Source organism: Anopheles arabiensis, chromosome X (assembly GCF_016920715.1).
Source record: "Anopheles arabiensis isolate DONGOLA chromosome X, AaraD3, whole genome shotgun sequence".
NCBI lineage: Eukaryota > Metazoa > Arthropoda > Insecta > Diptera > Culicidae > Anopheles > Anopheles arabiensis.
The window spans coordinates 5,365,854-5,393,213 of record NC_053519.1 but is presented as its reverse complement, the minus strand read 5'-3'; the positions used below and the strand labels follow the sequence as shown (position 1 = coordinate 5,393,213).

Here is a 27,360-nt window from a genome sequence, read left to right as displayed (position 1 = left end):
AGGGGCCACAGGGAGCTGAAGCGATAACTCGGTGCACATCTAGCGGGCGACCAGAGCACAGATGTTTGTTTGGGCTGTGTGTTCATTGCTGCCGTGACAATGCGATGGCTGAATGCGGACATGCGGAATGTGTGTTCACAGCTGTAAATGATGTTGCAAATCGGTAATGTGAACATGACGTGCTTACAGCGGAAGTAAATCTTTAGGGCTTTGTTCTTGCGATGCTACTGGGAAACGGATAAGTGTGGTTGGGATTGAGTCATCGTACCAACAACACGACAACGTCCGACCCGGCAGCATTGTCCAGCGTTATTTGGATGCTCTTTGCACGAGCCTGCTGACTCCCCGTTGTAAGGTAAACAAGGGATTTTGCACCAGAGGCCCCGGGACGTTTCAAAAGGTAGGATCTTTGCATTCAAAGTTGCTGGATGAACATCTTCTTGCATTTTAATAACATAGTGATGCGAGTTATCAAATCCAAGTATCAATTCCAACTACACATTTCAAAACTATGGCTACATTGCACTTCAAAAGACAGGATCTTTGCTCTCTAAGTATCCAATAGGTGTTGAGAGCGCTCCAAAAGATATATTTCATTATTTTTGAAGTTCCTCATGGCATATCTAATCCAAAAATGTCTAAAATTGGTTCCATGTGTTTCAAAAGACAGGATCTTTGCTCTCTAAGTATCCAATAGATGTTGAGAGCGCTGTAAAAGATATATTTCATTATTTCTGAAGTTCCTCATGGTATATCTAACCCAAAAATGTCTAAAATTGGTTCCATATGTTTCAAAAGACAGGATCTTCGATTCTACAGTTCCTCGCTGTCGCTCTCATTTGCATTCAAACGCTTCGAAAACGTGCCAGTTGAAATACCACTTATCACAAGCAAATTTTTATGCCTCCGAAAATGATCTGTTTAAACACATTAACCTTAGCGCAACGCTACAACGCTAACCGACGCCAAAGCCCACAAGGGGGTGTGCAGCTCGTTGTATAAATAAAATTATTACTTGCACAAACTGATGCGCCCGTACAGATAGCGGGCGCACAGCATCTGAAACTAGATTCAATTTTCCGCACCGTACGCGGCGCATTTTCTTTTCCCGCTTTGCCGAACAATAACAACGACCAAAATGGATTTTCACGGTGTGCCGACAGTCAAAACAAAACAGATTTCCTTTCCCCCTTGGGTTTTCGTGCCGTTTTCCGGCTGTCTTGCGCTGGCCGGGAGGGTGTTTTTGCTGCTCTATGTTAGCGCCCAATCTCGAGCGTCACTCAACCGAAAGTAGCAACCGAAAACCGCGACGGCGAATGAATACCAAATCCTTGATTATCACTCCATTATTTACAGGGGGGGGGCCCTCGCCACGGGTATGCGAAGAAGCAGCATCCTATTTCCAAACGCACGCGCACACCCTCGCCCTGCGGGAAGAAATCGCACGCGCCCGCACCGTTCCCGAGGGCAATTGATTTAAAATTAAAATTAAATCAACAAACTCCTCGCTCGCACACCGAACGGGCGCATAAATGTTTAATTCGCCACAAACAACGCAAGCAAACAGCACCGAGCGCAACCGGAGAGAGAGAGAGAGTGAGAGTGGGTGCGAATAGGCCGGCGGGGAAAATGTGTCACTTGACACCGAAAGTGCCACCTTCCCGCCCGCCGACGAGTGTCGGCCTGCAGTGTTGTGTTTGTGCGCATCGCGTGCACATGTTTTGCCGCCGGGAATTTCCCACCCGATGTATTGCCCGATATTGTGCCCGGGTGCCCAAAAAAAGGGGTTCCTCGTTCCGTTTACGGTTCGATAGAGTTGTCGCCGATTTTTTATTTTCTCTATTTTTATTCGCCTTTCTTCTCGCTTCGATGGTAGGATTTTCCACCTCACCCAACACTCACCTGTACTCGTGATTCAGGAAGATTGATCTTGAGTGCCACCTCCTCGCGCATGAAAATGTCCGGATAGCGTGTCTTGCCGAACAGGGCCTCCAGCACGTCCAGCTGGGCCCGGGTGAAGGTGGTCCGTTCGCGGCGTTGTTTTCGCGGGTTCACACCTAAATGGGGGTTACCGGGAAAAAAAGGGAAGGAAAAAGAAAAAGAAGAGAAAGAAAAAATACGTTAGAAACTGAACTGAAACGCTCGATTTGGGTTTTTGTTAGACGAGGAACGGGGGTTGTGTTTTTTTTTAGGAAGCTGGATCTAAATTGTGAGGAAAGGAGGGGTAGGGAAAGGGGAGGCTAAGCTTACACTAGCTGCTCAAAACTAATCGTACCGAATACTGTATCTGAAACGCAAAAAAAAGGAGAGTACGGAATACCGAGAAAACCGAGCAAAACAGAAGACGAACCTTAAGGAAGTATTTGGATAATCTTGTTTGTTCTAGAATTTTGCCTTTTTTATTGCAATGACAATCATTAAAAACACAAGACATAGATAAAGAGACTGAGGTGATCGTACAAAATAAAAATTAGCTAATAATTTTGACAAAGCTCAGTGTTGACAGTTCTTATGAGCAACTAAAGACTTGTGACGGAAAAAGCGGAATTAAAAAAAAAATCTTTTGGGTAGCTCCACAAAAAGAAGAGACAACAAAAAAAAAAACTTCAACACCACTACTACTCCACGAGCGTGATTGGAACCCGCAGTGAGTTCGTCGTCGCAAGAGCGCGGTACACACGCATCCACGTACGCCGGCCCATCCTCCCAGGCGGTTCGAACGTCCTGCAAGAACACACACGGAAGCAAAGTTAGTTGGCTGTAAATTGGAGAGCAAGAAGAAGAAGAAATAAAAAACAAACAAGCAGATATCGAATACACATACGGACGTATGGCCAGTCTCACTCACATTACCTTGCAACCCGGTCGTCTATCTGCACATTCCTGTTTAGCTACAGCTGCACAAGTCAGGGTTTAACGTACTTCAGTACAGCCGAACGGTGGCACTAAACAGCTAACAGTGGAATATTAAATCAAATGCAATGCAATAACGGTAAAATCGAAGAGAAGGAAGCAGTAAAAGGTCCCGTGAAATTTCCCCCAGCTTCAACTGGGCAAGTGTTTGCCGATGGTACAGCTGCTGGTATGTGAACGGGGAAACAGGGGCCGCCATTTAAATCGTCGCGCAGCGCGCGCCGACTGCGCACAGCACTTTTGGTCCTTCGAGCCGGATCACGCAAAGCGGAAAATAGTTGAGGGGCAACAACAACAACAAAACAGCAACGCACACACGCAAGAGGGACGAACCAATGAACACAGAAACAGGCACACACACACACATACAAACACACATACACACATATGCATAGAAGAAAAATTATGCGCATCGACAAACGCGTTCGAGGTCGGCTTGTTTTATATTTGCTCGGGCACGAGCGTCTCCGCAGCCGCAGATGTGTGCGCAAAAAAGGTTTGACAAATTTATTCCAAATCACGCGCGCAGTGTCTCTCTATATGTGTGTGTGTGTGTGTGTGTAGCTTATCTGAGGGGGAAAAGGCAGTGCACAGGAGCCGCAGCAAGGCGCACCAAAACGCATACAGAGGGGCGCCCCAGGAAACAAGACCCCTGATTTATTGCTCTGGCACGTAGAGCGGCGCCCCCTTGTGCAGCGTTCTGTGCGGTGTGTGTGTGTGTGTGTGTGTGTGTGTGTGTGTGTGTGTGTGTGTGCAAGAGACACCTTTACAGCGGCAATGGCATGGCGAAACGCTGGCCAGGAGGGCCGCAAAACAACGCGGCAGCCAACCAATCCAGCCCTCCAGCGCAAGGGGCGCGCCTCGTCGGATGCTGCCGCCCGTGTTCGGCCCGCGTCGCGTACAAATTTTACAAAATGGTGTCCGTCCCGAATACCGCGCCGTCTGTCTCTTGCTTCTGTTTCTGGCACTGGCAATTTCGCCGTTTTTTGTTTGTTTTTTTTTTTGTTTTCCGTTTCGTTCGCCGCTCGTCTTTGTTTGCGCTCTTGCCCTGTGCGCCATTCGCCAGGCGCAGTTTGGTGTGGCGCCAGCAGCAGCAGCAGCAGCAGCAGCGCCATCTTTGCACAGACACCGTGTATACAGCATTATCAAATCTTGCCAGCGTACGTCGGTGCTGGAGGATGTGTGTGTGGGGTTGTGTGTGGCTGGAAGCACGTTGAGCATGTAGGAGCAAACACAACAACAACAACAACAAACCACGCTCACACACACACACACACACAGACAATCAGTAAAGTGAGAAAGTCGGGCAGGCCACGCGGACAGTGCGTGTCGTGTCAATATTTGCCTTTCCATTCGAAAAAGTCACCACTTGTGCGTGTGTATGTGTGTGTGTGTGCCTGAGTGTCCCAAAAATACACGAGTCACGTGTGTGCGCTGCGAGGTTTCCTCCATCCATCAACACCTACTCAAAAAAAAAGTAGAAAAAGGCTCCGTGTCCCTGTACAATGTGTCTTCCCAGTTCAGGGGGCTTCCCTCGCCGCCCGCACTCGGTAATTGATATGTAAACACACTCGTGCCAGCGCACGGAGAGCGCGCTAGGAAGTGAACCTGGACGGCATTCGGCAGCGGCCGGGACTTTTGACTTTTCGTCCGGCCAGGCCATGGGGGGCTCGATTACAGCGCGCACGCAAAGGGAAACCTTTTTCCGACACCACGGCTCTCGTATTGCACCCGGCCGAAGCCACGCGAGGCAGCGGCCCTGTGTTACCTGTTCCGTCTGGGCAGTCGTTTGGCTTTCGGGGCGGGAGGGGGGGAGGGGGGGGGGTTGAGTGGGAAGGTGCTCGTTTCGGTATTAATTAGCTGAGCCGCGCTAGAATTTCTCAACGCAACAATGAACGCCCCGGGATGGATTTGCACTGCCGGGATCGATTAGACGATGGGTAAGGAAAACACCTCTTTCCCCGCAAAACCAAAAGGGAGTGGGGGGGGGGGCGTACAGAGAGGAAGCCGTACGACACAGCGGGGAAGCCCCACAGCGGAGACCAGCGCGGTCGCGCACTACTTTCCTTTCGTGTCCAGAGCCAAAGGTCACGCCGGGTTCATTCGCCGTGGGGCTGTGGCCAGGCGAAGGCTTCAGGAATTATCCAACCGACGGGTGCACTGTGCTACACCCCCCCTCTAAGGATGGTGTTGATGAAAACAACGACACTATCGTAATCAATGCGAGCCGCTCCGAAACGTTCTAGAATCTCGGTAAGCGGTTTATCTCGCTCGCCACATCTTCCTAACAACCCCGGGACAGCTGCACCGGCCGCTGCGACTTCCCAGCAGCAAATCCGCTAATGAAAGTTGTGTGTGTGTGTGTGTGTGTTTTAGGAAGCTGTCAGTGTGACACTTTTTTTTGCGCTACTACCCACCAGGTGCAAGCGAATCTCTTGGGCCCTTTTGGGACAGCTCTGAAGGAAGATTGCATCCCCGAGCAAGATTTGAAGCAGTTTTTAAAAGCACAATGCTCCATTAAGTCGCCACTGGGCATGTTCCCGCCGATCCATTAGAGAGAACAAAAAAAAGGGAAGAGAGTGAGCGAGAGAGAGAGAGAGAGGGCCAAAACCTAATGAGCATCCAAACAAAAGCAAAACAAAACAAAAAAAAAACGCCAACCAAATGAAACGAAACCAACAGCAGCCGCTCGTCCAGCGGGGCGCAGCCGACCGCAACGCGAAAACTTTTCGTGATGGCCGGGCTTCTCGTTTCATTAAAATTTAATTTGTCACTCAAGCGCAACCAGAGAGCGGAGCTTCCAGAAGAAGAAGAAGAAGAAAAAAACAACAACAACAACAAAACTACCACAGTCAACGGACAATTAAGGGGCAATGGTGCGTCCCCTCTCCCCTCCCCCCTCACCCATCCCACGGCGCGACCAACCGAAATGGAAGCAAATGGGCGGCAAAAGCCTTTGTACGTAAGTATCGTCCCATTCCAAGAGCAAAATAATAATAATAAGAAGAAGAAGAAGAAGAAGAAGAAGAAGAAGAAGAAGAGCCTCCGGACGCACCGACAAAGAGAATGTAGAGAAGAAAGACACACACACACACACACACACACACACAAACACAGACAAAAAAAACCCGAAACAGAAACGGGCAGTTGACGGATGAATTATTGTCACGGTGATCACTCGAGCGTAATTTTGGAAGCGCGCACACCCAATTCCGTTCCCCGGCGTTCCCATGCGTTCTTTTCCACCGGGCGGTTTGCTGTTGATCCTCATGGTGGGGGGAGGGGGGGGGGTGCTTTCTGCCTTCTGGAGTTTTTTTTTGGTCTTTTTCTTCTTCCGTTGCTAGATTCCTCCCGGCTGCAACTGTGGAGTCGTCTTCTCTCTCTCTCTCTCTTTTTTTCCGTTTCAGATATTCGTGCGAAAGAGCGAGCGTACGTACGTAGCCAACTACGGCCAGCTACACTGCTGTGCTGTTTGTGTGCTGGAAAATCTACATTGGAGCACAAAGGAAGGCGGTGGGAAGTGCGGTGGGAAGAGGTAAAGGAAGGGAGGGACCCGTGGGGGCTCGCTGAGCTGCAGACACTTCTCTACCCCCACCTGCTCCACCCTAAGGCAACAAGACCCCGACACTTGGACTGCGGAATCAATCATCCGGCAGCGCTGATGAGACGCTTTCCGTGCGCCGACGCTGGGGAAACAGGGGACGAGAAGTGCCTTGGGCGAGCCGCCGATCAGACGGAAGCTGTAAGCGCCCCATGTAACGAAGCTACCAGCTTTGCGCCAGCCCCGCGTACCCGGGGCAAACCGCGGTAGCTTCGAGGCCGGTAGCTACAGCCTGCGCAGGGTCCCCCAGGATCAGGAAGTTTACGGGAGCAAGCAAAGCTACTTAGCGGTTAGCGTGTGCTGGTGTTCTACGGGGCGTTTGTGTGTAAGTGTTAGTAAACAGTAGTAGAAGTAGAAAAAAAAGCGAATATTTACCCCACATACCTTGCGGAAATCCTACAGCATCTAGCCCGTGGGGAAGACCGAACGGGGCTAACGATGTCATAGGCATTCCGGGCGGTAAAGGTCCATGCGGATGCGCATGGTGCGGATGGTGGGCGGACCCGTACCCGTGCGGGTGCGGCCCGAGATCGGACGACTTGAGGAAGCCGGCCATCAGGGCCTCGGTCGAGTGGAGCGCCACGGTGGATGGGTGTTGTTGACAGTAGCGACCCCCAACTGACGCGTACTGGTGCGCGTAGCTGCTCACGGTGCCGGCGTTCGCGGTAACGCGTTCGGTAACGGGCTTGTTCGCTCTCCGGTCGCTGCGCTGCGTCTAAGCCTGCAGAAGGGATAGAAAGAACACAAAAAATGGTTAGTTGTGGATCGCAAAAAAAAAAAACATCATACACAGTAGGTGAAACAATAAGCACTGCAGAAACACACACACACACACACACACACACACACACACACACACACACACATACACACACACACACACACACACACGAGTAAAGCTCTCTCACAATTACAATAGAGCAATTTCACAGGAATTTGGAAATCGCACCCAATAAGCGTGAGGCTCTAGAAAGTGCTTTCCCGTTTTTGCGCTTTGTGTGGCACCGTCGTGCAAAGCTGCTTGGCCAATGGGAGTTCCGACCGACCTTGACCCATCCCCGGGATGGTGGATAATCCATCCCCGGGGTCCCTTTCGACCCCTGTAGATGCACTGCTCACTAATCAGGCAAGAGATCCGGGGCAAAGGGATCCAGCCCCGGGATAATCTTTCCCGTCCAGTGGTTCGGCATCGTGGCTGCTGAACTGTTGGTTTCGGGAAGGCAAATCCTGCCGAGCCGTGGTTGAGGTTTTGTTTGTTTTGCTGTGCGTGTGTGAGTGTGTGTGGGTGTGTGTGGTAGAACAGAAGCGCAACAGGTACTGGGGACAACCTTCCTGGCGGTACGCCAAAGCCAAACACAAATTGAACAAAACGAGCGAACCGAGTCCCCGGGACCAGAGAAAACATAAATAATCCATTAAAATGGTATCGAAATGCCGGCAAACGGTTTTTCGGGGGTGTCGTTCTGGATATTTCTGGTTAGGTACCTTGAGGGCTAGAAGTTGATGGAGAGAGAGTGGGAGAGTGTGTGAGACAGCGAAATTCAACGACAATCTACATTGAATCACCCGCAGAACCTCTTAGAAGTGATAACGCACTGGCTAAGCCGCATTCCATTCTCGCCTCGCGGGGTACGCCTCAGCCATTTGGGTTTGCAATCGATTGGAGTGAGCATCAGCGCTTCAATTCGAATTCCACTCGGGTAGTAATTGAGGGTGACCGGGCGTGAAAAGTGTCTCAGTTGCAAAAAGTCACTTCTATTCCCGCCGCTAATGATTTGCCGAGCTTCTTGCAGACACATTCTCTCATTCAGCATCCGGAAAGAAATTCCAGATGCCGCACACAGCTTCCGAAAGCGACCACACCAAGCGACACGAGCGATGTGACATCGGAACGTGCCTGTGCCGGTGCCCGTGACTGGGACAATGGGACGCGCCACATTCATGCGACCATGTCCCTTTGCGTCCGGGGCCGGCCGGGACGTTTGTTTTCCGGCACGTTCCGTGCGTTTCAATTTTGTCCACTCCCTTCGGGTTCGGTTGTTTTGTGCGGTTCGCCCTGTGCGGGTGGTGCAAGCGCAACAGCAAGCGACGAACCCGCACATCGACCCAGGCCCAGGTATGTGTCTCATGATCGGATGAGGAGCAAAGAGAGAGAGAGAGAGAGATAGAGAGAGAGAGAGAGAGAGAGGAAACAGCTCCCCACAGTAAGCCGACAGTGCAGTGCATTGATTGAAAGCGTAAATATTATGGTTATTTGCTGTCGCTCTTTCTCGCTCCCTCCTTCTCTTTCTCTCCCTCTCTCTCTCTCTCTGTGTCCCTCGTAAGGGTTCGCTGTCCGCTGTGGTGGTGAGTAAATAAATTTCATTCAATTAGCCGCGCGAGCTCGGAATCGTGTGCGAACAGAGCATGAATCAACATTATTTGTGCCTCCCTTTGCGGAGACGGCGTGCAAGGAGGCGACCGTCGCTGACAACACGCGGCCCGTCCGTCCGTCCAGTGCGTCGTTCGATGTGGTCAGCGAGACCAGACCAGGACCCTTTGGTGTTGCGGTGAGTGTCATCTCGTTAGAAACTGACAGCTCGAGCCCGAGCTTCAAGATGCCCGAGAGCGGGCTCGTCCCTCCCGGGGCCAGTTACAGTGTATGGTGCTCGTGCCGGTGTGTGTGTGTGTGTGGTCCCCTTTTTCGGGACAAAAGGCGTTGCGGAATTTTCAACCAATCCCCTCAACCGCTCAACCAACCCCCGCCAACCGCTCGCTCAACTTCCATTTCTCAAACACATTCCGCCCCTCGGAGGGCATGGTTGTGTCGTAAATCGTCTTCACGGGCAACGGCGCCTACCGCCCGCTATCATAATTGCTGACCGATCGCGTTAAATCACCACGCGCCACCCCCTCCCACCTACCACATCACCCCGCGTGTTTCCCAAAAACAAAGTCTCCGATGATCCGACAACGGCAAAGAAAAGAACAAACAAAAACAACAACAGTCACGCATCCACTTGAGGAAAGAAGGAAAACACATACACACACACACACACACACACACACACACACACACACAAGGCATCCCTTTTGACCTTTTCTCCGCCGCGGAGAATGCCACGGTCTCGCGCGCCAGGGAGTGAAAGCCTCTGCAGGCGCAACCAAAACGAACGAGCTGCGCGGCGGTGCAGGCGACGAACCTTCGACGCAAACCCGCAAGATAATCACTTAATCAATCTCGAGCCGCCTTGATCGCTCCCCAAAGCGGGGGAGGGCATCCCAAGGGGGAGGGGGTGATTTAAATCGATGTAATATGAATCAGATAGCGGACCGACGATCCGTCGGCCGGGCCGGGCGGATAAGATAAACGATCACGCGGGAGAGATCTCCTCCCGGCCGGAGTGGAAGTGGTGCCGAAGAAAAGACAAAAAAACAAGCACGCCCAGGGCGCGCTACTGGGCGGCACCAACCTGGTGTGTGTGTGTGTCTGCAACCGATCCGCGCCGCACCGTAATCGATACGATCGGTGCTCTTAAAGGCGCCTTGAAGCGCTCGCACACACAGACACACACACGGCGAAGACGAACGAGAATGCTCACTCGCGGTCATTAATAAAATTAAGAGATCAAATTAATTTCGCCTAATCTGATCAGCCCGCAGATCAAACATGGGTATTAAGGGGTGAGTTTGTGTTGTTGTTGGGGGCTTTTTTTTGGTTGTGCTGTTGCTGTTCGGTTTCGTTTGGCCTTTTTTTTTTGTCGTTGTTTTGCTTCGTTCCTCCCCCGAGAGCTTTTTTGTTTTAATTTATTTACAAAACAAAGTGTTGCCACGGAAAGCACACGCGAGCTGGGATGATTATTTTTCTTCTTCTGCTTGCCTGTTACGGTGCTACCTTTCTCCCGTTTTTTTTTTCGTAACCTGTGGTCCGATCCAAATCCAAAGCGTAGCAGCCGAAATTGTTGTTTTGGTTTTCGCTGATCGGAATGGTTGCATAATTTAAGGCGCCGTTTAAGAGGCTGTTTGTTTTCTAAAGCATCCAGCGAGGGAAGGAGGGAGAGGGAGGAAGGAAAAAGGGTTATCGCATGCTCCCCCGCCTTTCTAATGCGTTCCACTTTGCATATCAAGGCTGCTGCCTACGCTGGCTCGTGCAGACGCAGGAAAGTACAACAAAATGCACTCCTCAAAAAATGGAATAGAGGATGGGGGGGAAGAGAAGAGATGGGAAAAGCAGAACACGAGTTCAATTAAGGGGTGGTAAAACAAAACAACCAAACCGATCAAAAGCCACAATCGTTTAGGGCGGAAAAACAACGAGAAACTATTTATGACTCATCGCGCCCCGAAAGCGACGAACCCCCGGGAACGCGCACGCACATCTTAATCCGTTTTTGTGGTCTCTTCTTTATTGGGGGTTATTGGGAGGGGTTTTTTTTTTGTTCACAACGAGCTCATAAATTGGTAAACTCCCGGTAGAGAGCCATCGCTGGCATTCAACATCAATCGCGTAATGTAATGCGGGTGTGAGAATGTGATTCTGGACCCATCCTGGAGCGTGTCGTACGCGCTGTACGGTCGGTTCACTGTTGTGCCGTGAAAACGCGATCCATTCTTAGGATCTTTTTGCGCAACCGTGCCGGAGCACCGGCTAGCAGTTCGAACCAGCGTCGGAAACGGTACGCGCTCACTCAATTCCAAGAGGGAGAGGGGGGGGGGCAGGAGAGAAGCGGGGGCGGATTGCTTATCGGTTGAGTCAGAGCAGAGCCCGGTCTGCGCCTCGGCTGCGGTCAGGTTATGTTAAAAACCGTTCGAAAGGCCGGCCGAAACACCGAAACGAATCAATATAAAATATTCAACCGACAGGCCGCCGCCGCCGCCGCCTCCTCCGTCCCGCCGCTTGAGGCTCGGCCGCCGTGTGTCGTTTTGCTTGAGTGTCGCTTGAAATTCCAAAATTATCAAAACGACCAGACGGGCGCGTAATCAGGCAACGGATCCGAAGTGACACCATTACATTCCGGACAGGTTTATATGCTGCGCGTCCGTCTGCCGCAACCTGCCTGCCTAGACAAGGCCTCGCGTTTGTTGCCTTTTTCTTCCCCCCCCTCTCTCTCTCTCTCTCTCTCTCTCTCTCCACCAGGGACACACCACCCGGGCCAGGACTGACTCCTCCAGTGGCCCTTATTCGATCGATGATTTATAACCCATCTTGTCTTGCGCTTTCTCGCGCCGCGCTAGAAATTGCGCCTAGGCTGCACCGCGCTCATACCCATTGGATGCACTATTGACAACAAACCTAAACACACACACACGCGCGCGCCTCTACTTGGCGACCCTCCCGATACGTGGGGCGGACGGTGGCACAGACGCTGGTGGTTTTGGAAAGGATAAGAATTTATTGAAATGTTGTGTATTGTGGTGGTGGCGGTGCTGCTGCCGCTCCACACCGTCACCCGGCCACGAAGGCCAACAGCATCCGTGCCCTCGCGCGCCTGTGTAGTCGCGCGTGTGTGTGTGTCTGGATGTGTATGTATTACCTTCTCGGCGTATACCGCGAGGCCACGGCGGGGAGAAAAAGTGCCGTTTCGTGTTGTTTCGATTATTCAAATGAAATCAATCAAAACAAGTACAGCTTTCTTCGTTCATTTTTCTCCTCCCTCTCCTTTTTGGAAGAGTGGTGGGGGGGGGGGAGGTACTGGTTAGTGGCGCTGGCGTCGGTGTGGCGTCGTCAACGTCAACGAGATCGGGCGGCAAAGACAGGGGCCGAAGCCCGCCAGCTCGATGCAACTAATTGCATTAATTAAGTTTGCTTACATAAGCGGGCATAAGCGAGCAGCATGATTGAGTAGCTGCACCTCCTCCGCCCGCCTCCCTCCTTCCTCCTTGCAACCGCGTTTCCTCCTACCTTACAGATCCGAGATAGCCCAGTCGCTTGCCATGCTGTGCTCTGCCTTTCAACTGGCTCCCGTCTGTTTGGTTTCCGTTTCGAGACTAGTTTCTGTAATTGTGTGTGCGAGTGTGTGTTTTCTTTTTCTTTTTCAGTTGACAAAGACCATTCCAATCCGATCGAACTAGGCGAAGGTGACAACATCAATCAAAACGCTTCAAACTGAACGGAGGAAGGCGTAAAAATGTAAAACAAACACACACGCACACACAAAACTTGTACCGTGGGCCGTGTGCAACCCCTAATTGGTGCGATCCTATCGGTGCGAGCCAACACACACACACACACATTGGCGGAATTTGGATTTCACAAACAGAAGAAAACAAACCGAACCAGATTCAAAACATTCCATCGAACAGGTGAGACGACCGCCGCCGACCTAGATCCAGCTGGCCCACATCACCCACAAGGGAGAGAGGTGCGTGGGGGGGGGGGGGTAGGGGTAGCGGAATCATCGATCAGGAAGATGTAATCATTTATCACCCGTGCAAGCCGCTGGACAGCAGCAACAAATCTGCGCTCAAGGAGAGGTAACGTGAGAGCGCCGGTTCGTCGCCTGCCGTCTCGTTTAAGTCACTGGGCATAAAATTCACAAAAAAATGCGTAAAACAGCGGCGAAAAAAATGGGGAAAAATTGAGAAAGCATGCTTTTCATCATCGGCAATCGGTTTTTGAGGCGCTAATTATGAATGTTTACCCCCCCCCCCCTGCTTAATGTTGGTTCGTGGTCGCGATCAAAAATCCCCCGCAAATAAATACGCCTTAATCCCGGTCGTCCGACATTTTTGGCTACTAGATTTTTCTCCCCTCCAAGGAGCCTCCCAGCTCCCGGCTTGCCGCGTGGCACAGCAGACAAACCGGCCGCTGAACGATTTGGCTACCGATTCGGCCCTGCAGCCAACGTGTGAGAAAAAATAAACGAGCCGCCACGACGCGCTACTGCCGACGGGCGGACCGAAAATGTACTGAAAAGAAGAAGAAGAAGAAAAAAAACTCCATTCCCGAAACGAGCCAGAGCCAGACAAAGGCGTCCACCGCACGCTCACCAACACCCCATGTTGTGAGAAAACGGGCAAAATATGCAAAAAAGGCTGCTACTAACTTTGCCGCCGGAGCGATTCGGAAATAGAGACGCACACACACACAGACCGCGCAGTCCCCCCCCCCCCTCCCCCCACGAAAAAGCAACCCGTTACCCCGAGTGCTACCTTATTTCCCGCAGCCTGTGATTCCATTCTTCCACCGACCCCCCACCTCCCTGTTCCCGCCGGCATGCGCATCGTGGGCAGGCGAGGCGATAAAAAATTTGTATCTTCTAATCTTGATATTGGCCGTTGATTATTTTTACGATTATTTTTATACACCCAAACGTCTTCGTTTCGATGCGTTCCTGATGTGTGTGTGTGTGTGGTTTTTTTTCTTCTTCTTCAATCTTTCCTTTCTGTCTGTGGGCCGAGAGGTTTTGGGAGCTTCGGTGCCCGATGGTGTGTGTGTGTGATTGTGCCTGCCTTCAGCAGCACATTCCTTGCCGTTTTATAATCGAAAAAATATTTTTCTGACACTGCTTTTGCGCCCGACCCCGCCCGCCCTTTACGCCACGTGTGTGGGGGTGTTTTCATAAGAAGAAGAAGAAGAAAACGAGAAGATTTTCATACAAAAACAGCGCCCGCCGTTCGTCGTCGCGCTCGTCCCAAATAATATTTAATAATAAAAATATCCAATTATGGAAACCGCTCGCACAGCAGCGCGCGCGCCCCGCTAGCTGTCTTCGAACCCTGCAGCACGGGCGGAAGAATTCTATTCCTTTCCGCTGCCGCCGCCGCCAAACCACCCGCGCTTCGGCGCAAACACAATTGGCGCGGCAGCAGCAAAAAAAAAAAATCAGCCGCGGGGCAGATTGTGATCTCATTAGACATTCGCACCTTGCGTAGCCGGCGGGAGGGCGCCCCACATGGCCGGGCGCGCAGCATCTCACACGGCCGTTGACAGTCTGCAGACCGGTGAGCCGGCGGCGGCCGAACAAGCGACGAACCTTCCCCCGAAACCGCCCGTAACCGATCGGGCGCAATAAAAATATTTGCTTCTGTGTTCCCGCCCGCTGTTGAAAAATCCCACCGCTGCAAGCCGTCCCCACTATCAGTGCGGGGCAAGCTTCTGGGGTCGGTGTGTGTGTGTGTGTTTTTTGTATTCCCAGAAAGTTATTCATATTTTTATTCCCCTCGCCCCTTGCCCCGTGGTGACGAACACAGAAGAAGGCATCAGCCTCTTGCGAAGTTCTTCGTTCTACCAAGCTCGATTCGATCCGCCGTCCGCGACAGGACTTTTGCCTTTTTCCTTTTGCTCCTACCCACTCCCTCTCTCTCTCTTGGGGCTCGCTTTACTCATCTATCTAGTAACGAATGCGCAGGGGCCCCGAGCCGGAGAGATGATGAAGGAAAATATGAATACGGTAGCGTATAATATCGTCATATTTTTCATTATTTATATCTCGTTTTTATTATTATTTATGTATACGGTTTGGCCTGCCTACTGCCGACCACGGACCATAGTAGGTGGAGGGATGTTGGAATTGCCCGAGCAGGCTGTGTGTGTGTGTGTGGGAGAGAGAGAGAGAGAGAGAGAACAAAAATCTTCCTTTCGCTGCTCGTTCTACGCATGTTTTTTTTCGTCGCCTCGCTGCCGCGTAAAAGAAAAATCTTCATCCCGAGCGGGGCTCCCGCTGTGGGGAGTGGTGCCGCGTGGTGATCAAGCGACCAGGTAGCTGCCAAACCTGGCTGACCCAACTCAACCACCCCCCCCCCCTTCTTAGGCATCCTGGCACAACAACCGAAACCAGTTTAGACCGTCCACCGGGGCGTGATAATAAAATAAAGTACGCGGCAAACGTAGGCGGGCAACGACGGGGTAGGGAGGCGTCCCGGGAAAGGATGGCCGAACATTTTCCCTACGACAGCTATGACAGGAGAGGGAAGGGGGGAATAGGGAGGGACGGTGAGGTGCGATCGAAAATCAACACGATATGATCGAGTGTCATCCACCGGGGCGCGATTGTGCGACGAAGGGGAGCACCGGGAGCACAGGCGAAACTTCCCTTTGATATCCGCCGACGCCGCCCGGATTCCTTGATTACTGTTCGCCCCACAGCCGAAGCGCTTCGATGTTCAGCGCGCTCTGAATTCTGTGTGGAGCTTATGCAAGCCAAGGGGCGCGCGGGACTGGCCACGCGGGTGCGCGCGGGTCACAAATGTCAAACACGGTGGGGTCCCGAAAAATTCGATTATTTTGCCGTCAGAGAGAGAGAGAGACACACACACACACACGTACACGTCCAGTCCGCTTGGGAACACACAGTTGGCCATTTTCCATTCGCCCATTTGTCTTGCTTTTCCCTCCGGTGAGGCGGGCCCAGCAAGACCAGAAGTTGGTTTTTGAAGTGTCGTTACCGGGACGGACGGCCAGCAAAGGGGCGAGGGGATGTACAGGTTGCGAGAGCGAAATGATGATTTTGATCATTTTCGTGCTTAATCGTTTGAGATGTTCTGATGCTGCTCTTCGCTTTGGTTTTTTTTTGGCTTTTACGGTTGTTGGGTGTTTTTATTTTTATTTTTATTTTTTGCACTCAATCTATCCCATTCTTACAGTTCGTGTGCTCAAGGTGGCTTCAGCATCAAATATCCGTAGATGAACCACCCTCATTTTTTTATTCACTACATGTAAATGGGTAAAAAATCAGTTAAAGCTTTTCATTTTGCAGTATAACATCAAAAAATGGTTTGAATAAAATTGCAAAAGCAAGAGACTGTAATACAGTCCCTTGTTGCCTTGTAATATCAGCTCTATGAATAAATTTTTAATTAAAAATTAATTGAACTTGACGACAGTATGTTTGTTGTAAGAATTTATCTCATTTTTAATTTATTTTACAAATAAAGAAAGTTATAAATTTATGGCCCGCACTGTATGCAAGAAATTTTGATCTTTTTTTACTTTGAAAAACACATTTAAAAGATGAGTTTTTTTTAACTTTTTTTGTCCCCCCCGCTTCACTCACTGAAAACGCTTGTTTTCTCACCAAAGATTTCCTTCCTCACTCTCTCACTCTCCCTCTTCCTCCCCACTCGCACCGCACATCAAAGGGCCAGCACGCGTAAGCAAAGTGTACCAAAAATCCTTATGATTAAATTGAATGACAAGCGAGAAAGGCGGGTTGCCGCCGCCCCGGGAAACGCGTCGTTGTGGCAAACGGGAGCAAATCCGGTCCACCCGTTCGTTGCTCCCCGCCATCTTTATGGGGCACGGGATGAAATAAATCGACGAGCGCAAAAAACAACCTCCCCGTTTTCCTCGCCCATCCCCTCCCGCTGGTGCTCCGTGTGTGTGTTCAGTTTTCCAGCGTTCGTTTTTTTTTCGGGAGTAAAATATCTAATAATTAAGATTAATTTAAATGCAATTGATCAACGGAATGCCCGTCGGAATGTGTGTGTCCCGTCTTTCTCTCTTTCTCTCTGCCTGCCACTACGAACATGGTACTTTAATTTCAGTTTTATTCACACACACACACACACACATACACACAGTTCTGGAAAAAAGATCCTCCCGCGCTTCCACCCTCACCCTCATCAACCATCCTTTTTCGTGTGTGTGTGTGTTGTGATCGAGAGTTCACCAACCAAAAACCGTTCGCCCATTGCCACGGAGTGGAGCCACATTTTTGCTGCTTTTGTGCGTTGCTGCTGCTGCTGCTGTGTGTGTGTGTGCGCGCCTATGTGAATACATAATATACGGCAACGGCGGTATAAATAAATATTTATGATCCCGCGGTCCGGCTACTGAGGATTATAATTAATTATGTAGTTCTGCCTTTATGATTCAGATTCGGCATATTTTCTTCGCTCCCGCTGGCGATGCACCCGCTTTCTTTCGCCCCCCCCCCCGTAACGGTTTGTGTTAACTGGGAGGAAGAAAAAGCCATACCTAAGCCAACCAACAACAACAACAACGAAAATAGAAGAAGAAAAAAGGGTTCTGTATTCCCTTTCACCTTGGCGCGCGGGTTTGTTTCGATCCACCCCGGGAGCCTTTTATTTGCCCGGGAGCGTTACATTTTTAGCTTTAGCTCACAATCAAATGCGAGCAGGTTGCCCCGGCGATGTACGTGTTCGTGTCCGTGTGTGTCGAACATTCCAAAATCCATAAAAAAAAACCTTTCTGTCTGCTCTCGAAAGAACGAGATGAGAAAGTAATTTGTTTTGCGGCAAAATGTGACCCAAAGAGGAGAACAAATGGGAAGCAAACTGTAGCCGTACTGATTCAACAACGCTGCTCTGCGGCTCTACAAATGAGTGTGAACGGCCTGTTTGATTGTAGAATCTTGTTCAGCAAAATCATTCAACTCCGGCGGACCTCTGCGCGCAATAAAACGTTCGCGTAGCAATTTAGCTCGTAACGCTCGTTCACCATTTCCCACACGCGCAGGCTTCGCTTCCGGCCTGCTCAAAGGGTTCATCGAGCAATCCCTTTGCTGCGAGCGATGAAAGCATCGCACAAAGCAGCGGCGGGAAAGTTCAGCAGCTCAAAAAAAAAAAAAGGGTAAAATAAAATCGCTAAATTGCCCCCAAACCGAGCGGAAGCAAGCTTTGGGGCCGAACAAATTAGCAGCGTGCCAAAAATTTCCCGCCGGAAGCAGGCACTTCACAACGGTGCGCCAAACTGACAAACGAGCCCAGGAGCGAGGGCAAGGAGAAGAAGAAGAAGCAGAGAACAGCCCCGTCGGGACGAATTTTGCGTGCGCCTCATTTTGCACCCGTGCAATGGCAGCGGACACGCGCCCAACGCGTTGCTCCTTTCGTGTTGCGTACGCTCGCTTGCATTTTCTCTCTCGCTCGCTGCCCGAAGCGCTAAAAGCGAAATTTGAGCTGGCGGGCTAGAGATCAGCACACACACCCGATCGATTACGGGAAAGCGGCCTCACCCGGAGACGGGGCACACCCGAGACGGTGTCAGATTTGTTCGGTCGGTTCGGTGCTGCCTTATCGGTGTTGCATATCGATCGAGAGGTTTTTGGTTTTTCTTTTTTTCTTTTCTTTTTTGCACAAACAAGTAACGAGAGACCGAAAGCCAAGCGGTTCGGGTGTGAAGTGAGCATGCAAAAGAAAATGAAAGACAAAAAATAGAGGCAGCAAAATAGAGGGAAGAAAGAATTTGCCCATTTGCCTGCTTTCCACCCAAAGTGGCGGTACTTTGAAGCATCACTTTCCGATACAGCGCTCGCAGCGCGCGTGCAAACAGCGCATAGAGCGCAACGAAACAAACCAACGGCAAGCCGGCAAACGGTGACAAATGTAAAACAAGCCGCGTTTGCCGCCGCCGGCAAAAGTTTAGTCATATTTACAGTTGACAACCAAATTCGGGGAGCTGTTGGTTTGGCAAGCCGCACCAGAAGGCATGGAAACACACACACACACACACACACACACACACACACACACACACACACACACACACACACACACACACACACACACACACACACACACACACACACACACACACACAGCAAAGTGCGCAAAGTGGAGAAGTTCTAACAAATCAGCAGCAGCAGCAGCAGCAGCATCAGCAGCCGATAAGGCGCGCACGAGCTCCGGGGAAGCAATTGCGAAAACAGAGAACAGAAAAACAACGAAAGAACACGCTAAAATAATCGAAATGGCTTTCGAACCCCGTAAGGAGAGGGTATGGCGGGGGAAGGGGAGCGAGCGGCGATGCGCAATCTGCTAATGTTTTCGTCCACCTACCCCCCCACCGACAGTCCAAGCATTGCTTTTGGTTTCGGGCTCCAAAAATGACACAAATTAATAAAAAAAAGAAAGGAAAGACTTGCCCGGACGGGGAAGCGACGAACCCTCCAAAACCGCCACCGAGCGAACAGAAACGGCGGATCCGCAAATGGAGCTCATCGCTGCCCGTGCCCGCTGGGTGGCAGCCGTAGAACGGCACAGGACCGGCCAAACGGCTCGTGGTCGCACCGCCGGGCCGTGATTGAAACACAAATAAATAAAAGTTCAACCGAAATCAAGCCGCCGCCGCCGCCGCCGCCGTGGCTGCTGCCGCACGATTTGTAGCGCTTTGCAGATCCGCCGAATAAGATAGTCCACCTGCGCCGATTCCTTGGGCAGCATTTTGGGGCTCCCTTTTGGAATAGATTTGCTTCGGAGGAAGGCAAAACAGTGGTGGCTTCTTTGGTAGAACTGTGGCATCAAAAAAAAAACGGTCTAAGCGACGGCCTACACACTTCGGTTTGTGCCCTATTTTATTGCACACTTTCACGAAGAAACAAACTCACAACACACACAGCGCACCGGTGCACACTTTTGTCACAAAGTCACATCAGTTGGGATTTAACTTCAGCATTCACCGTCGGTTTCGGATTTGGAGAACTTTTCGAACGTTACACAACGGACGTCACAGTGTGGAAAGCATAAAGCACTGTTGCGGACGAGCAACTTGGGTTTTATCAGCCATCATAAAACGCTCATAAATATCCCGAACACCATCTCGCAGACGCGGTGCTCGATCGCTCGGGCCGTCGGGGCCCGAACCGTCATGTAAAAGCCAAACGGGCAGTGCGAAGAACGCGGAGCGCAGTTTTACGACTCGCGCGACGAGGGCAGCAACAGCAGCAGGTTGTTACGTTTTTGCTGCGAGGGTGTACGTGTACAGGGTGTGCCTAAATTGCTTGTACTACAACGGCGGGGCAACAAGCAATTGGGTGCATATGTGCAATAAGGGAACCAATAAATACGTCCAATTGCCAATTACAGCTTAACCTCACCCAACCGCGATCGACTGGTTCTATGCGGTTTTCCGGCGTTTCGACACTTCTTTCCGTGCAGCAGTTTTCCTTCGTTGGCCCGCGTACATGAATGTAAATTGTGCACGTAAATAAAGCAAGAGCAACGCTCCGCAGCACGTTGCACCGTTTAAGCGATTGTTTTCCGGGTAAAATGCAGCTCAAAATGGATTGCTGATTGCATAGTACCGATATTAGCTTACACTCCATTTGCTTGAGCAAATGTGCTCCACTACCTATTGGACATTTGACAGCAAAACAACGGCAAACCTGCTGCTACGAGCAAAACGACAGCAAGCGACGAACCTCGTTTTATTAAATAGAACGAAATTTCCCAAGTGCAGCCAAACCCGATTGAGCGATAGCCACGCAAGCTTCTTCTTTTTTGTTTTTGTTTTGCTGTATGAATCATCACGGGCGCAAAAGGTGCACACCTTCGGGTAAGGTGAGCCTTCGATCATCTTCGCCTGCGGCTACAGAAAGCGGATCAGGGAGGAGAAAAAAAAAGTGCAGGAAACAAATTTAAAAGCAGCATCGAAACACGAATCAAACGATCGCGGAGCAGTGCGGCAAAGGAGGGAAGGGCTTGAGTGCTGGCAGAAGGAAGCCAAAGCCAAAACAACACGCCAACAAAACTCGTACAACGGAAGTGTCAAAAATGTCAACCCTGTCAAGGCGCAGCCGAAACCGTCGTCGTCGTCGTCGTCGTGGACGTTCGGGACTGGAAATTCTAAGTCACTCTAGATTATCTGATGCTTTTCGGGGTTTCTCTTAATGCCGGTGTTGCTGCTGCTGCCGCCGAGGCTATCACACCCTCATTCGCCCCTACACGCTTGAGGGGCAATCAGCAAAATGCGTCGAGTCGACAGTTGAAATCAAACATATTTTCCACCACCACCACCACCACCGCCTGTGGATCGAACGTGCACCACAAAAAGGAATTTCGGGCAGAACGACTAGAACCAGACGGGGGAGGAGTCGCCCGGGCGGGGTTGGCTTTCAGAAGAAAGAAAAAAAACAACACGCTGCACATCGCGCAGTGTTTCGATTTGTAAACGACTCATTTACACGATGTTAATAGATCGTGTCGCGCACAGTTTGGTGTGTATGTTTTTTCCTCCTCCTTCGTTTCTTCCTTTCGCTTGCTTCCTTGTCTTCTTCCACTGCTTCTGCCTCAAGGATCGATCACGGCTACGGTACGGATCGTTTACGGGCAGCACGGAATAGCGGCGCGGCGCGGGGATTTGTTTTATAGCGGCCACTCAACGTCACCAGCGTCGGTCAAACAGCGCTGGCCGGCTGGAGTGGTGACTCAGGTGAAGTGCCCCCCTCCCCCCCCCCCCCCCGAAGTGCTGTCCACGACAGGCGCGCACAGGAAACACGGGCAAGCAATGGGGTGGTTCGGTGTTGCTAATGTTTTACAAATAACCACGACACGAAAGGGGGGCAATAATCTCGAACACATTTATAAACTTTCCTACGGGACCGGCGGCTGGAGCGGGCTGCGACCTCCTTCTCCGCTAGCGAACGGTGCCTGCCCCCTCCGCCCAACGAACCATTATGGGGGCCTTATCGAACTGGCAGCATCCCGGGGCCCCGCACATCCAAACACCAGCATTAGCCATCAATAAAATAGCGAACGCGGTGCGATATTTCAAACGCTTTCTGCGTCTGCCATAATGACGCCGGCACACGCTAAAAGCTTCGACACATCTAAATGTAATTCATCCATTTTGGGGGAAGGAGCCCCAGTGTTGCCGTGCGGGGTTTCTGTCGCGGCAGATGACTTTTTGGAGATGATTTTATGCTCCTCTCCTCGGGAAACGGTGTTCAGAAGCCCGCCCTCGTTTGCGCTGAGGAGCAACTACATGGGAATGACATAATTATGCAGCCGCCGCCGATAAGCAGTGCATCCCGTGCCCCCAGTGCGACCAGGAATGGAATGGGGCACGGAATCTTGAGAAGATTGCGAACTACAACCAAAAAAAAAAAAAAAAAAAGAAAAGAGAGCAATAACAATCGCACTGAAATTGCGCTGAATTGCCCGCGCGATGGCACCAGCAACTGTCCCCAAACTGTCACAGTGCCTGGCTAGACGCCCGATTCGTCAGTGACGCCAGTGACGGCGACCGCACGGCGGCCGCCGGAGACTCCAAAGATCCGGCGAGTCTTCTTTGCGCTATCTCTCTCACGCACTCGCTGTAGCTCTGTGTGGATCTTTGCGTTCGTGCTTGTTCTTGTGCTCCAAGTCTTCTGCTCCGGGTTGATAAAGAGCACTTAAGCATTCATAAAGATTTGTTCTTCGTCGGTGTCTTTCTTGCTGTGGTGATGGTGGCTCGTAGGGATCCCAAAATAAAAAAAAAGCCCCCGCACAACCCCACAAGAACAGCGTAGCCTACACAGCGGACCAGTTGAGGTGGTTTCTTTCTTTCCGTTTGTGTTTTTTTTTTTTTGCCACAGAGCTCCGATTTTGGGAGTTTGAAGTCATCAAAGAGGTCAATACACACATCCCGAGACGTCGATTCCAGTATTTCTCGATTCGTTAATTTGGCCGGTGCGGCTCGTTTCGTTCGAAATTGAAACTCGCGCAAGACCGTCGCCCCGGAGCGCACCCACACGCGAGAGGCAAACCGAGGCCCGAGGAGAATCAAAAGCCACCAGCTCTAATCTTGCACAGCGGTCCGGCGGGCACGCAACGCGGTGACGGGCGCGCGGTGTGGTATGACACATGACGCGTTTGACGCCCTGTCAGCCGAGCTCCAGTTTGAGGCCCGAGAGCGCGCGTTATTTGGACGCACGCGGACGCTTCCGAATGTTCGCGGGGTGTCTCCATTCATACCTTGCGCCCGGCTGGACGGTGCGAGGCAGGGCCGGCAGGGTGAGAATTGATTGATATTTCATTGATTAAAAATCTCGACCCACCAGGGCCCACAGCCCAGCCACAGCCAGCCCGAGATGAATTGAATAGTTTTCCGTTCGTTTGGCTGCCCCGTTCGCTTCCTTCTTTCCCGTTTTCGTTCTCCCGCTATCTGATCGTTTGCCTCTTCGCTTCCAACTTTCGTTGTGTGCTGCTCGCTGGCAAAGGTTCAGCTTGGGGGTCTTAGAACCGGAGCATCTCGCCTTCTCGCCGCCGCACAATCATACGCACGTCACGAGATGACGAACACGAACCACGAATAGGGTCCCGGATTTTTTGGACGTGTCCATTCATCGTTTTTCAATCGGAACGGACCGCATAACTCACCCGCAACGGTGCCCCTGGCCTCAGGATTCGGGCGAACAGGTAGCAGCAGCACCGGCAATCGCTAAATTTCTTCTTTCGGAAAGCACGCGGGGCAAACCGAAAACAGCGTACAGAGTCCGTGCGTCCCCGTACTCCGGCTGGCTAGCGACGTAAACGACACGGGACAAAGAAGCGGATGCAGCGGATGCACCGGACCTTTGGGTCCATTGTACGGAATGTGCCGGGGTCCGGGTTTTTCGTCGGTGGGAAAGTAGCGCGCTGCTGCATCCCTTGCAGCAGGGTGTAATGATGATGTAATAATCGGGCAACTTGCACCCGAACAGGTTCGGGCACATATATTTCGCCCTTTTTGTTGTTGCTGCTGAGAAAGAAACTTCTAGGCTTCTCTTGGTTTGTGGGAACTAATCCGAAAAATTGATGTTTTGAGCGTCGCTACAAAAATGGTGTTCTATTGAACGATTTCTAAAATAAACAGACTTTTACGAAAAAAAATCCCAGAGTGCAGATCACTCACGTATCTTGGAGTCAATGTCGGACTTTAAGCACGACGGCAATTCTACCAATCGATAACTGAAACTGAAAATCTTGATACTCCAATATCCCAAGCACAAGAATACCGTCGGACTTCAACTGGTCAAAGTTGAGACTTATTTTACACATGAAACGATCACGGGGGAAATTCTACATGTAATCATGAAAGTGGCTCAGGACATAAACCATAATTTGCCAATTCCCAAATTCCATGACTACCGCAGGACGTTTACCAAACAATCCTTGGAGTTTAACTTTCTAAGCTTATTACTACCGTCGGACGTTAATCAGCCAGTGCTGAGGCTTACTTAATGCGTCAATTGATGACTTGACCTCCTCCAGTAACCTCAAGACATAATGAAGTCTTCAAATTCCTCAAGCTCCAGACTACTAAAGTTGCTTACGCCGAGGACAAGGAGTTGACCTCATTCACTTATATTTACATCCTGCAAGCGTTGTCGAACAACATGCAAATGTCTGGAATTTCCCCCAATGCTTCAAATGCTCCAAATGCCCCAAGACTTGCGCTAGACGTAAAACAAACATTCCGGCGGCGTCATTTTGTACGTCAATCGAGGACTCGACCTCCTCCAGTAACTTTAACATCCCTCGATACCCCCAAGAAAGATTTACTCAGGCTTACAAAGACAAAACCTTGTTCAAGATGTTCCCAATTTCTCGGCATACCTGAAGTATGCCGTCGGACCTCAGACAAACCCTACAGTGACAACCCTTCGCACGGTAATCGATGTCTCGATCTCCACGGACCACCGCAAAAGGTCCTCACTCAGTTCCCAACTTCTCCGTAAATCTTCACTCCAGCCACTGCTCCTCCAATGCGCACTGTGTGGTCCGAAAAATTGATTGTTGTTGCTTCACCAACGCACGGAAAACGGGGGCAGGATCACTTCTCGCGAGGAACATTGCCAAACATTGATTGTTGATTGTTGCTCACACACACACACACACACCGATTGCACGCATTGCTCGCTGAAGACCGATTTTTGTATGCGCGGCGAATAGTGTCCCCATGACTCCATACACGCCCGTCGGATAGCCCAGACCTCCCTACCGCCCTTCCCTGTGCGAAAGCGTGTGTGAATATTGGTTGGTTTCTCTTCTGTGACGGTGGTACTCACCTTTAGGCAGCGTCGCTGTGATGGCACTTTGATAGTAGTGTATGTTGATTGGATCGTAAGCGGGCGGGTTGGCGTTCGGAAGCACTCCAAAACCCCCTCTACACCTGTGTCCGGGTGACAGGCAGCGGGTGTCTTGCGGACACCGCTCTTGCTGACCCACAGGAACACACACACACGAAGACACACACACACACCCACTTAAGCACTGATTGTTATCATAAGCACCAGCGTAAGCACTCGCGGAAAAGTTAGCCGATCCAGCATTGGAAGCAAGACGGAACAAACACCAGCGCACGTTAAGTTCACTGCAACATCGATAAAGCACTGAAAGCAGGATGAAAGCACGGTGTCCGCGTTGACTGTGTTGCTTTAACTGAATGATTTTTGTGGCACCTTTCCGTGGCACCGTTTCAGGACTTGTCGGGCTGCTTTCCGGTCGGTTTGCTCGCCTGCTACCGAAAGGTTGGTTGAATTGATTGTGGAACGCGTGTTTTATCTGCTTGGCAGGGCTAGATGAGGATGTGTCTGCCACCCTGTTCGCACGGATATGTGTGTTGCTGCTGGATGGTGCGCGCTAGTCACGCTCGGACGTCTGGTTTCCTGCACGACCGAACGCACGCTGTCGTCGCCGTCCAGCAATTCCTCTCGACTCGGTGAGGCACCCAAACCGTGCCACACTCACCACACTTACGCGTGCACATAAACACACACACACACACACACACACACGGGTACAAGCACACGTACACTCACTCACTCACGGTGGGGACACTAACGGAGCACACACACGCACGCACGCACACGGTGAGGAGGATCATTCAAGGGTGCGTTCGTCGCCTTCGACGACTTCAACAGCAATGGTTCAACTGCTCACTGTGGGGCCGTTTTTTGGGCAATCTTTTTTTTTTTCTTCTTCTCACACCGCTTCAGAGCACGCACGCACTAGAGGGTCCCGAAGGTTGAGAAGCTTTAAGAGACACACCGCGCTACAACGTTCACGAAACGTGCACGCACGAGAGCACACGCTGGCAGCCGTTTTTCACTGGGCGCGCAAGCGGCGAAACTGAGCGGCGCGTTCGCACGGACCCACGGCACGAAACCGTCGTGCAAAGTGGCCCTTTTTACTGCCCTCTTCTTTTCCTTTCCGGGAGCGCAGACAACCCCGCTTAAGACACACAACAACAAACGAACGAACTGTGGCCACTGACACTGTTTGCAGGGGGGGCACACACACTCGGTTTAGCGTTTTGCGCGCAGAAAAATGCCCCGTACGGTATGGTGTGTTGCTTTAATTAAACAAACAACAATAAAAATGATAATTAATGTTAATCCGCTCGGCACATGTACTCCTGCTGAATGGTCGCGTCGAACTAAGTAGAAAAACAAACCATCCCTCATGAGCTTGCTGCTGCTGCGGCGGCTGCTGCTGGCTGCGACCGGGCCCGACTGGTATGCCACATCGGGAGCGCGCGCGCACTCACTCACACCAACGCAGGCAGCGGTGCCCGTCCGGCACGCACACTAGCGCGCCGGCCGTGCCGCGAATCGTAGGCCTTTGGCAGCTCGTTCAGGGCGGACACCTTTTGCTGCCCACCGTGCTGTGAGCGCGCGTCGGGTCGGTCGTTTCACTCGCACGGGAACGGCCCGGGCCGCGTACGCTAGCTCCGTCCCGCTTCGGCCAGCAAAACGTAACGGATTCGTGTGCGTACCTTTGCCACTCCTCCTTCCTGCTCTGTCGCACGCACGAGTGCGGCCCAGGACCAGGCGCTCTCGCTCGCTCCCCGGGACCAGTGCTTTCATTTTTACTTTCCGCTACGCACGTATGGAAACACAGCTCTCTCTCTCTCTCTCGCTCTCGCTCTGTTTTGAAGGTGAGCGTCTCTTTTCGGTCTTTCCTTCAGCTCCGAGGGAGCTACTGCTCTCGCTAGCTGATGGAGCTACAGCTCCAGCGCCTCTGGTTTTTTTTTATATTGGCTTTGAAGGGGCACCTACTGCGCTACTGAGGGGTTCACTCTTCTGCGCATGCAGCGTTTTCAAGGGCCGCACTGTTACGCAGCTGCACAAAGAAAATCACCCCACCGATGTACGTACACAATTAGAGTGGGTGAAAACTGTCAGCATCAAACCAACGTCCTCTACTACCGCCCTTACTCACCCCAA

The 27,360-nt window shown here is 51.3% G+C and overlaps 1 protein-coding gene across 2 annotated transcripts in view; it reads right to left on the bottom strand.

The window, feature by feature from the left end:
* Positions 1–26,620, bottom strand: part of LOC120906296 (homeotic protein ocelliless) — a 31,262-nt gene extending 4,642 nt beyond the window's left edge. Inside the window, exons 1-3 of one of the 2 annotated variants that reach the window (XM_040317851.1) lie at positions 25,201–26,620; positions 6,899–7,235; positions 1,903–2,057 (exon numbers count right to left, since the gene is read on the bottom strand). In XM_040317851.1, the coding sequence (XP_040173785.1) occupies positions 1,903–2,057; positions 6,899–7,070 (327 nt within the window). In that variant the 5' untranslated portion in view covers positions 7,071–7,235; positions 25,201–26,620. Of the gene's footprint in view, positions 1–1,902; positions 2,058–6,889; positions 7,236–25,200 lie in introns of both variants that reach the window. The other variant, XM_040317852.1, reaches the window with a different exon arrangement.
* Between the last annotated feature and the right edge of the window lie 740 nt (positions 26,621–27,360).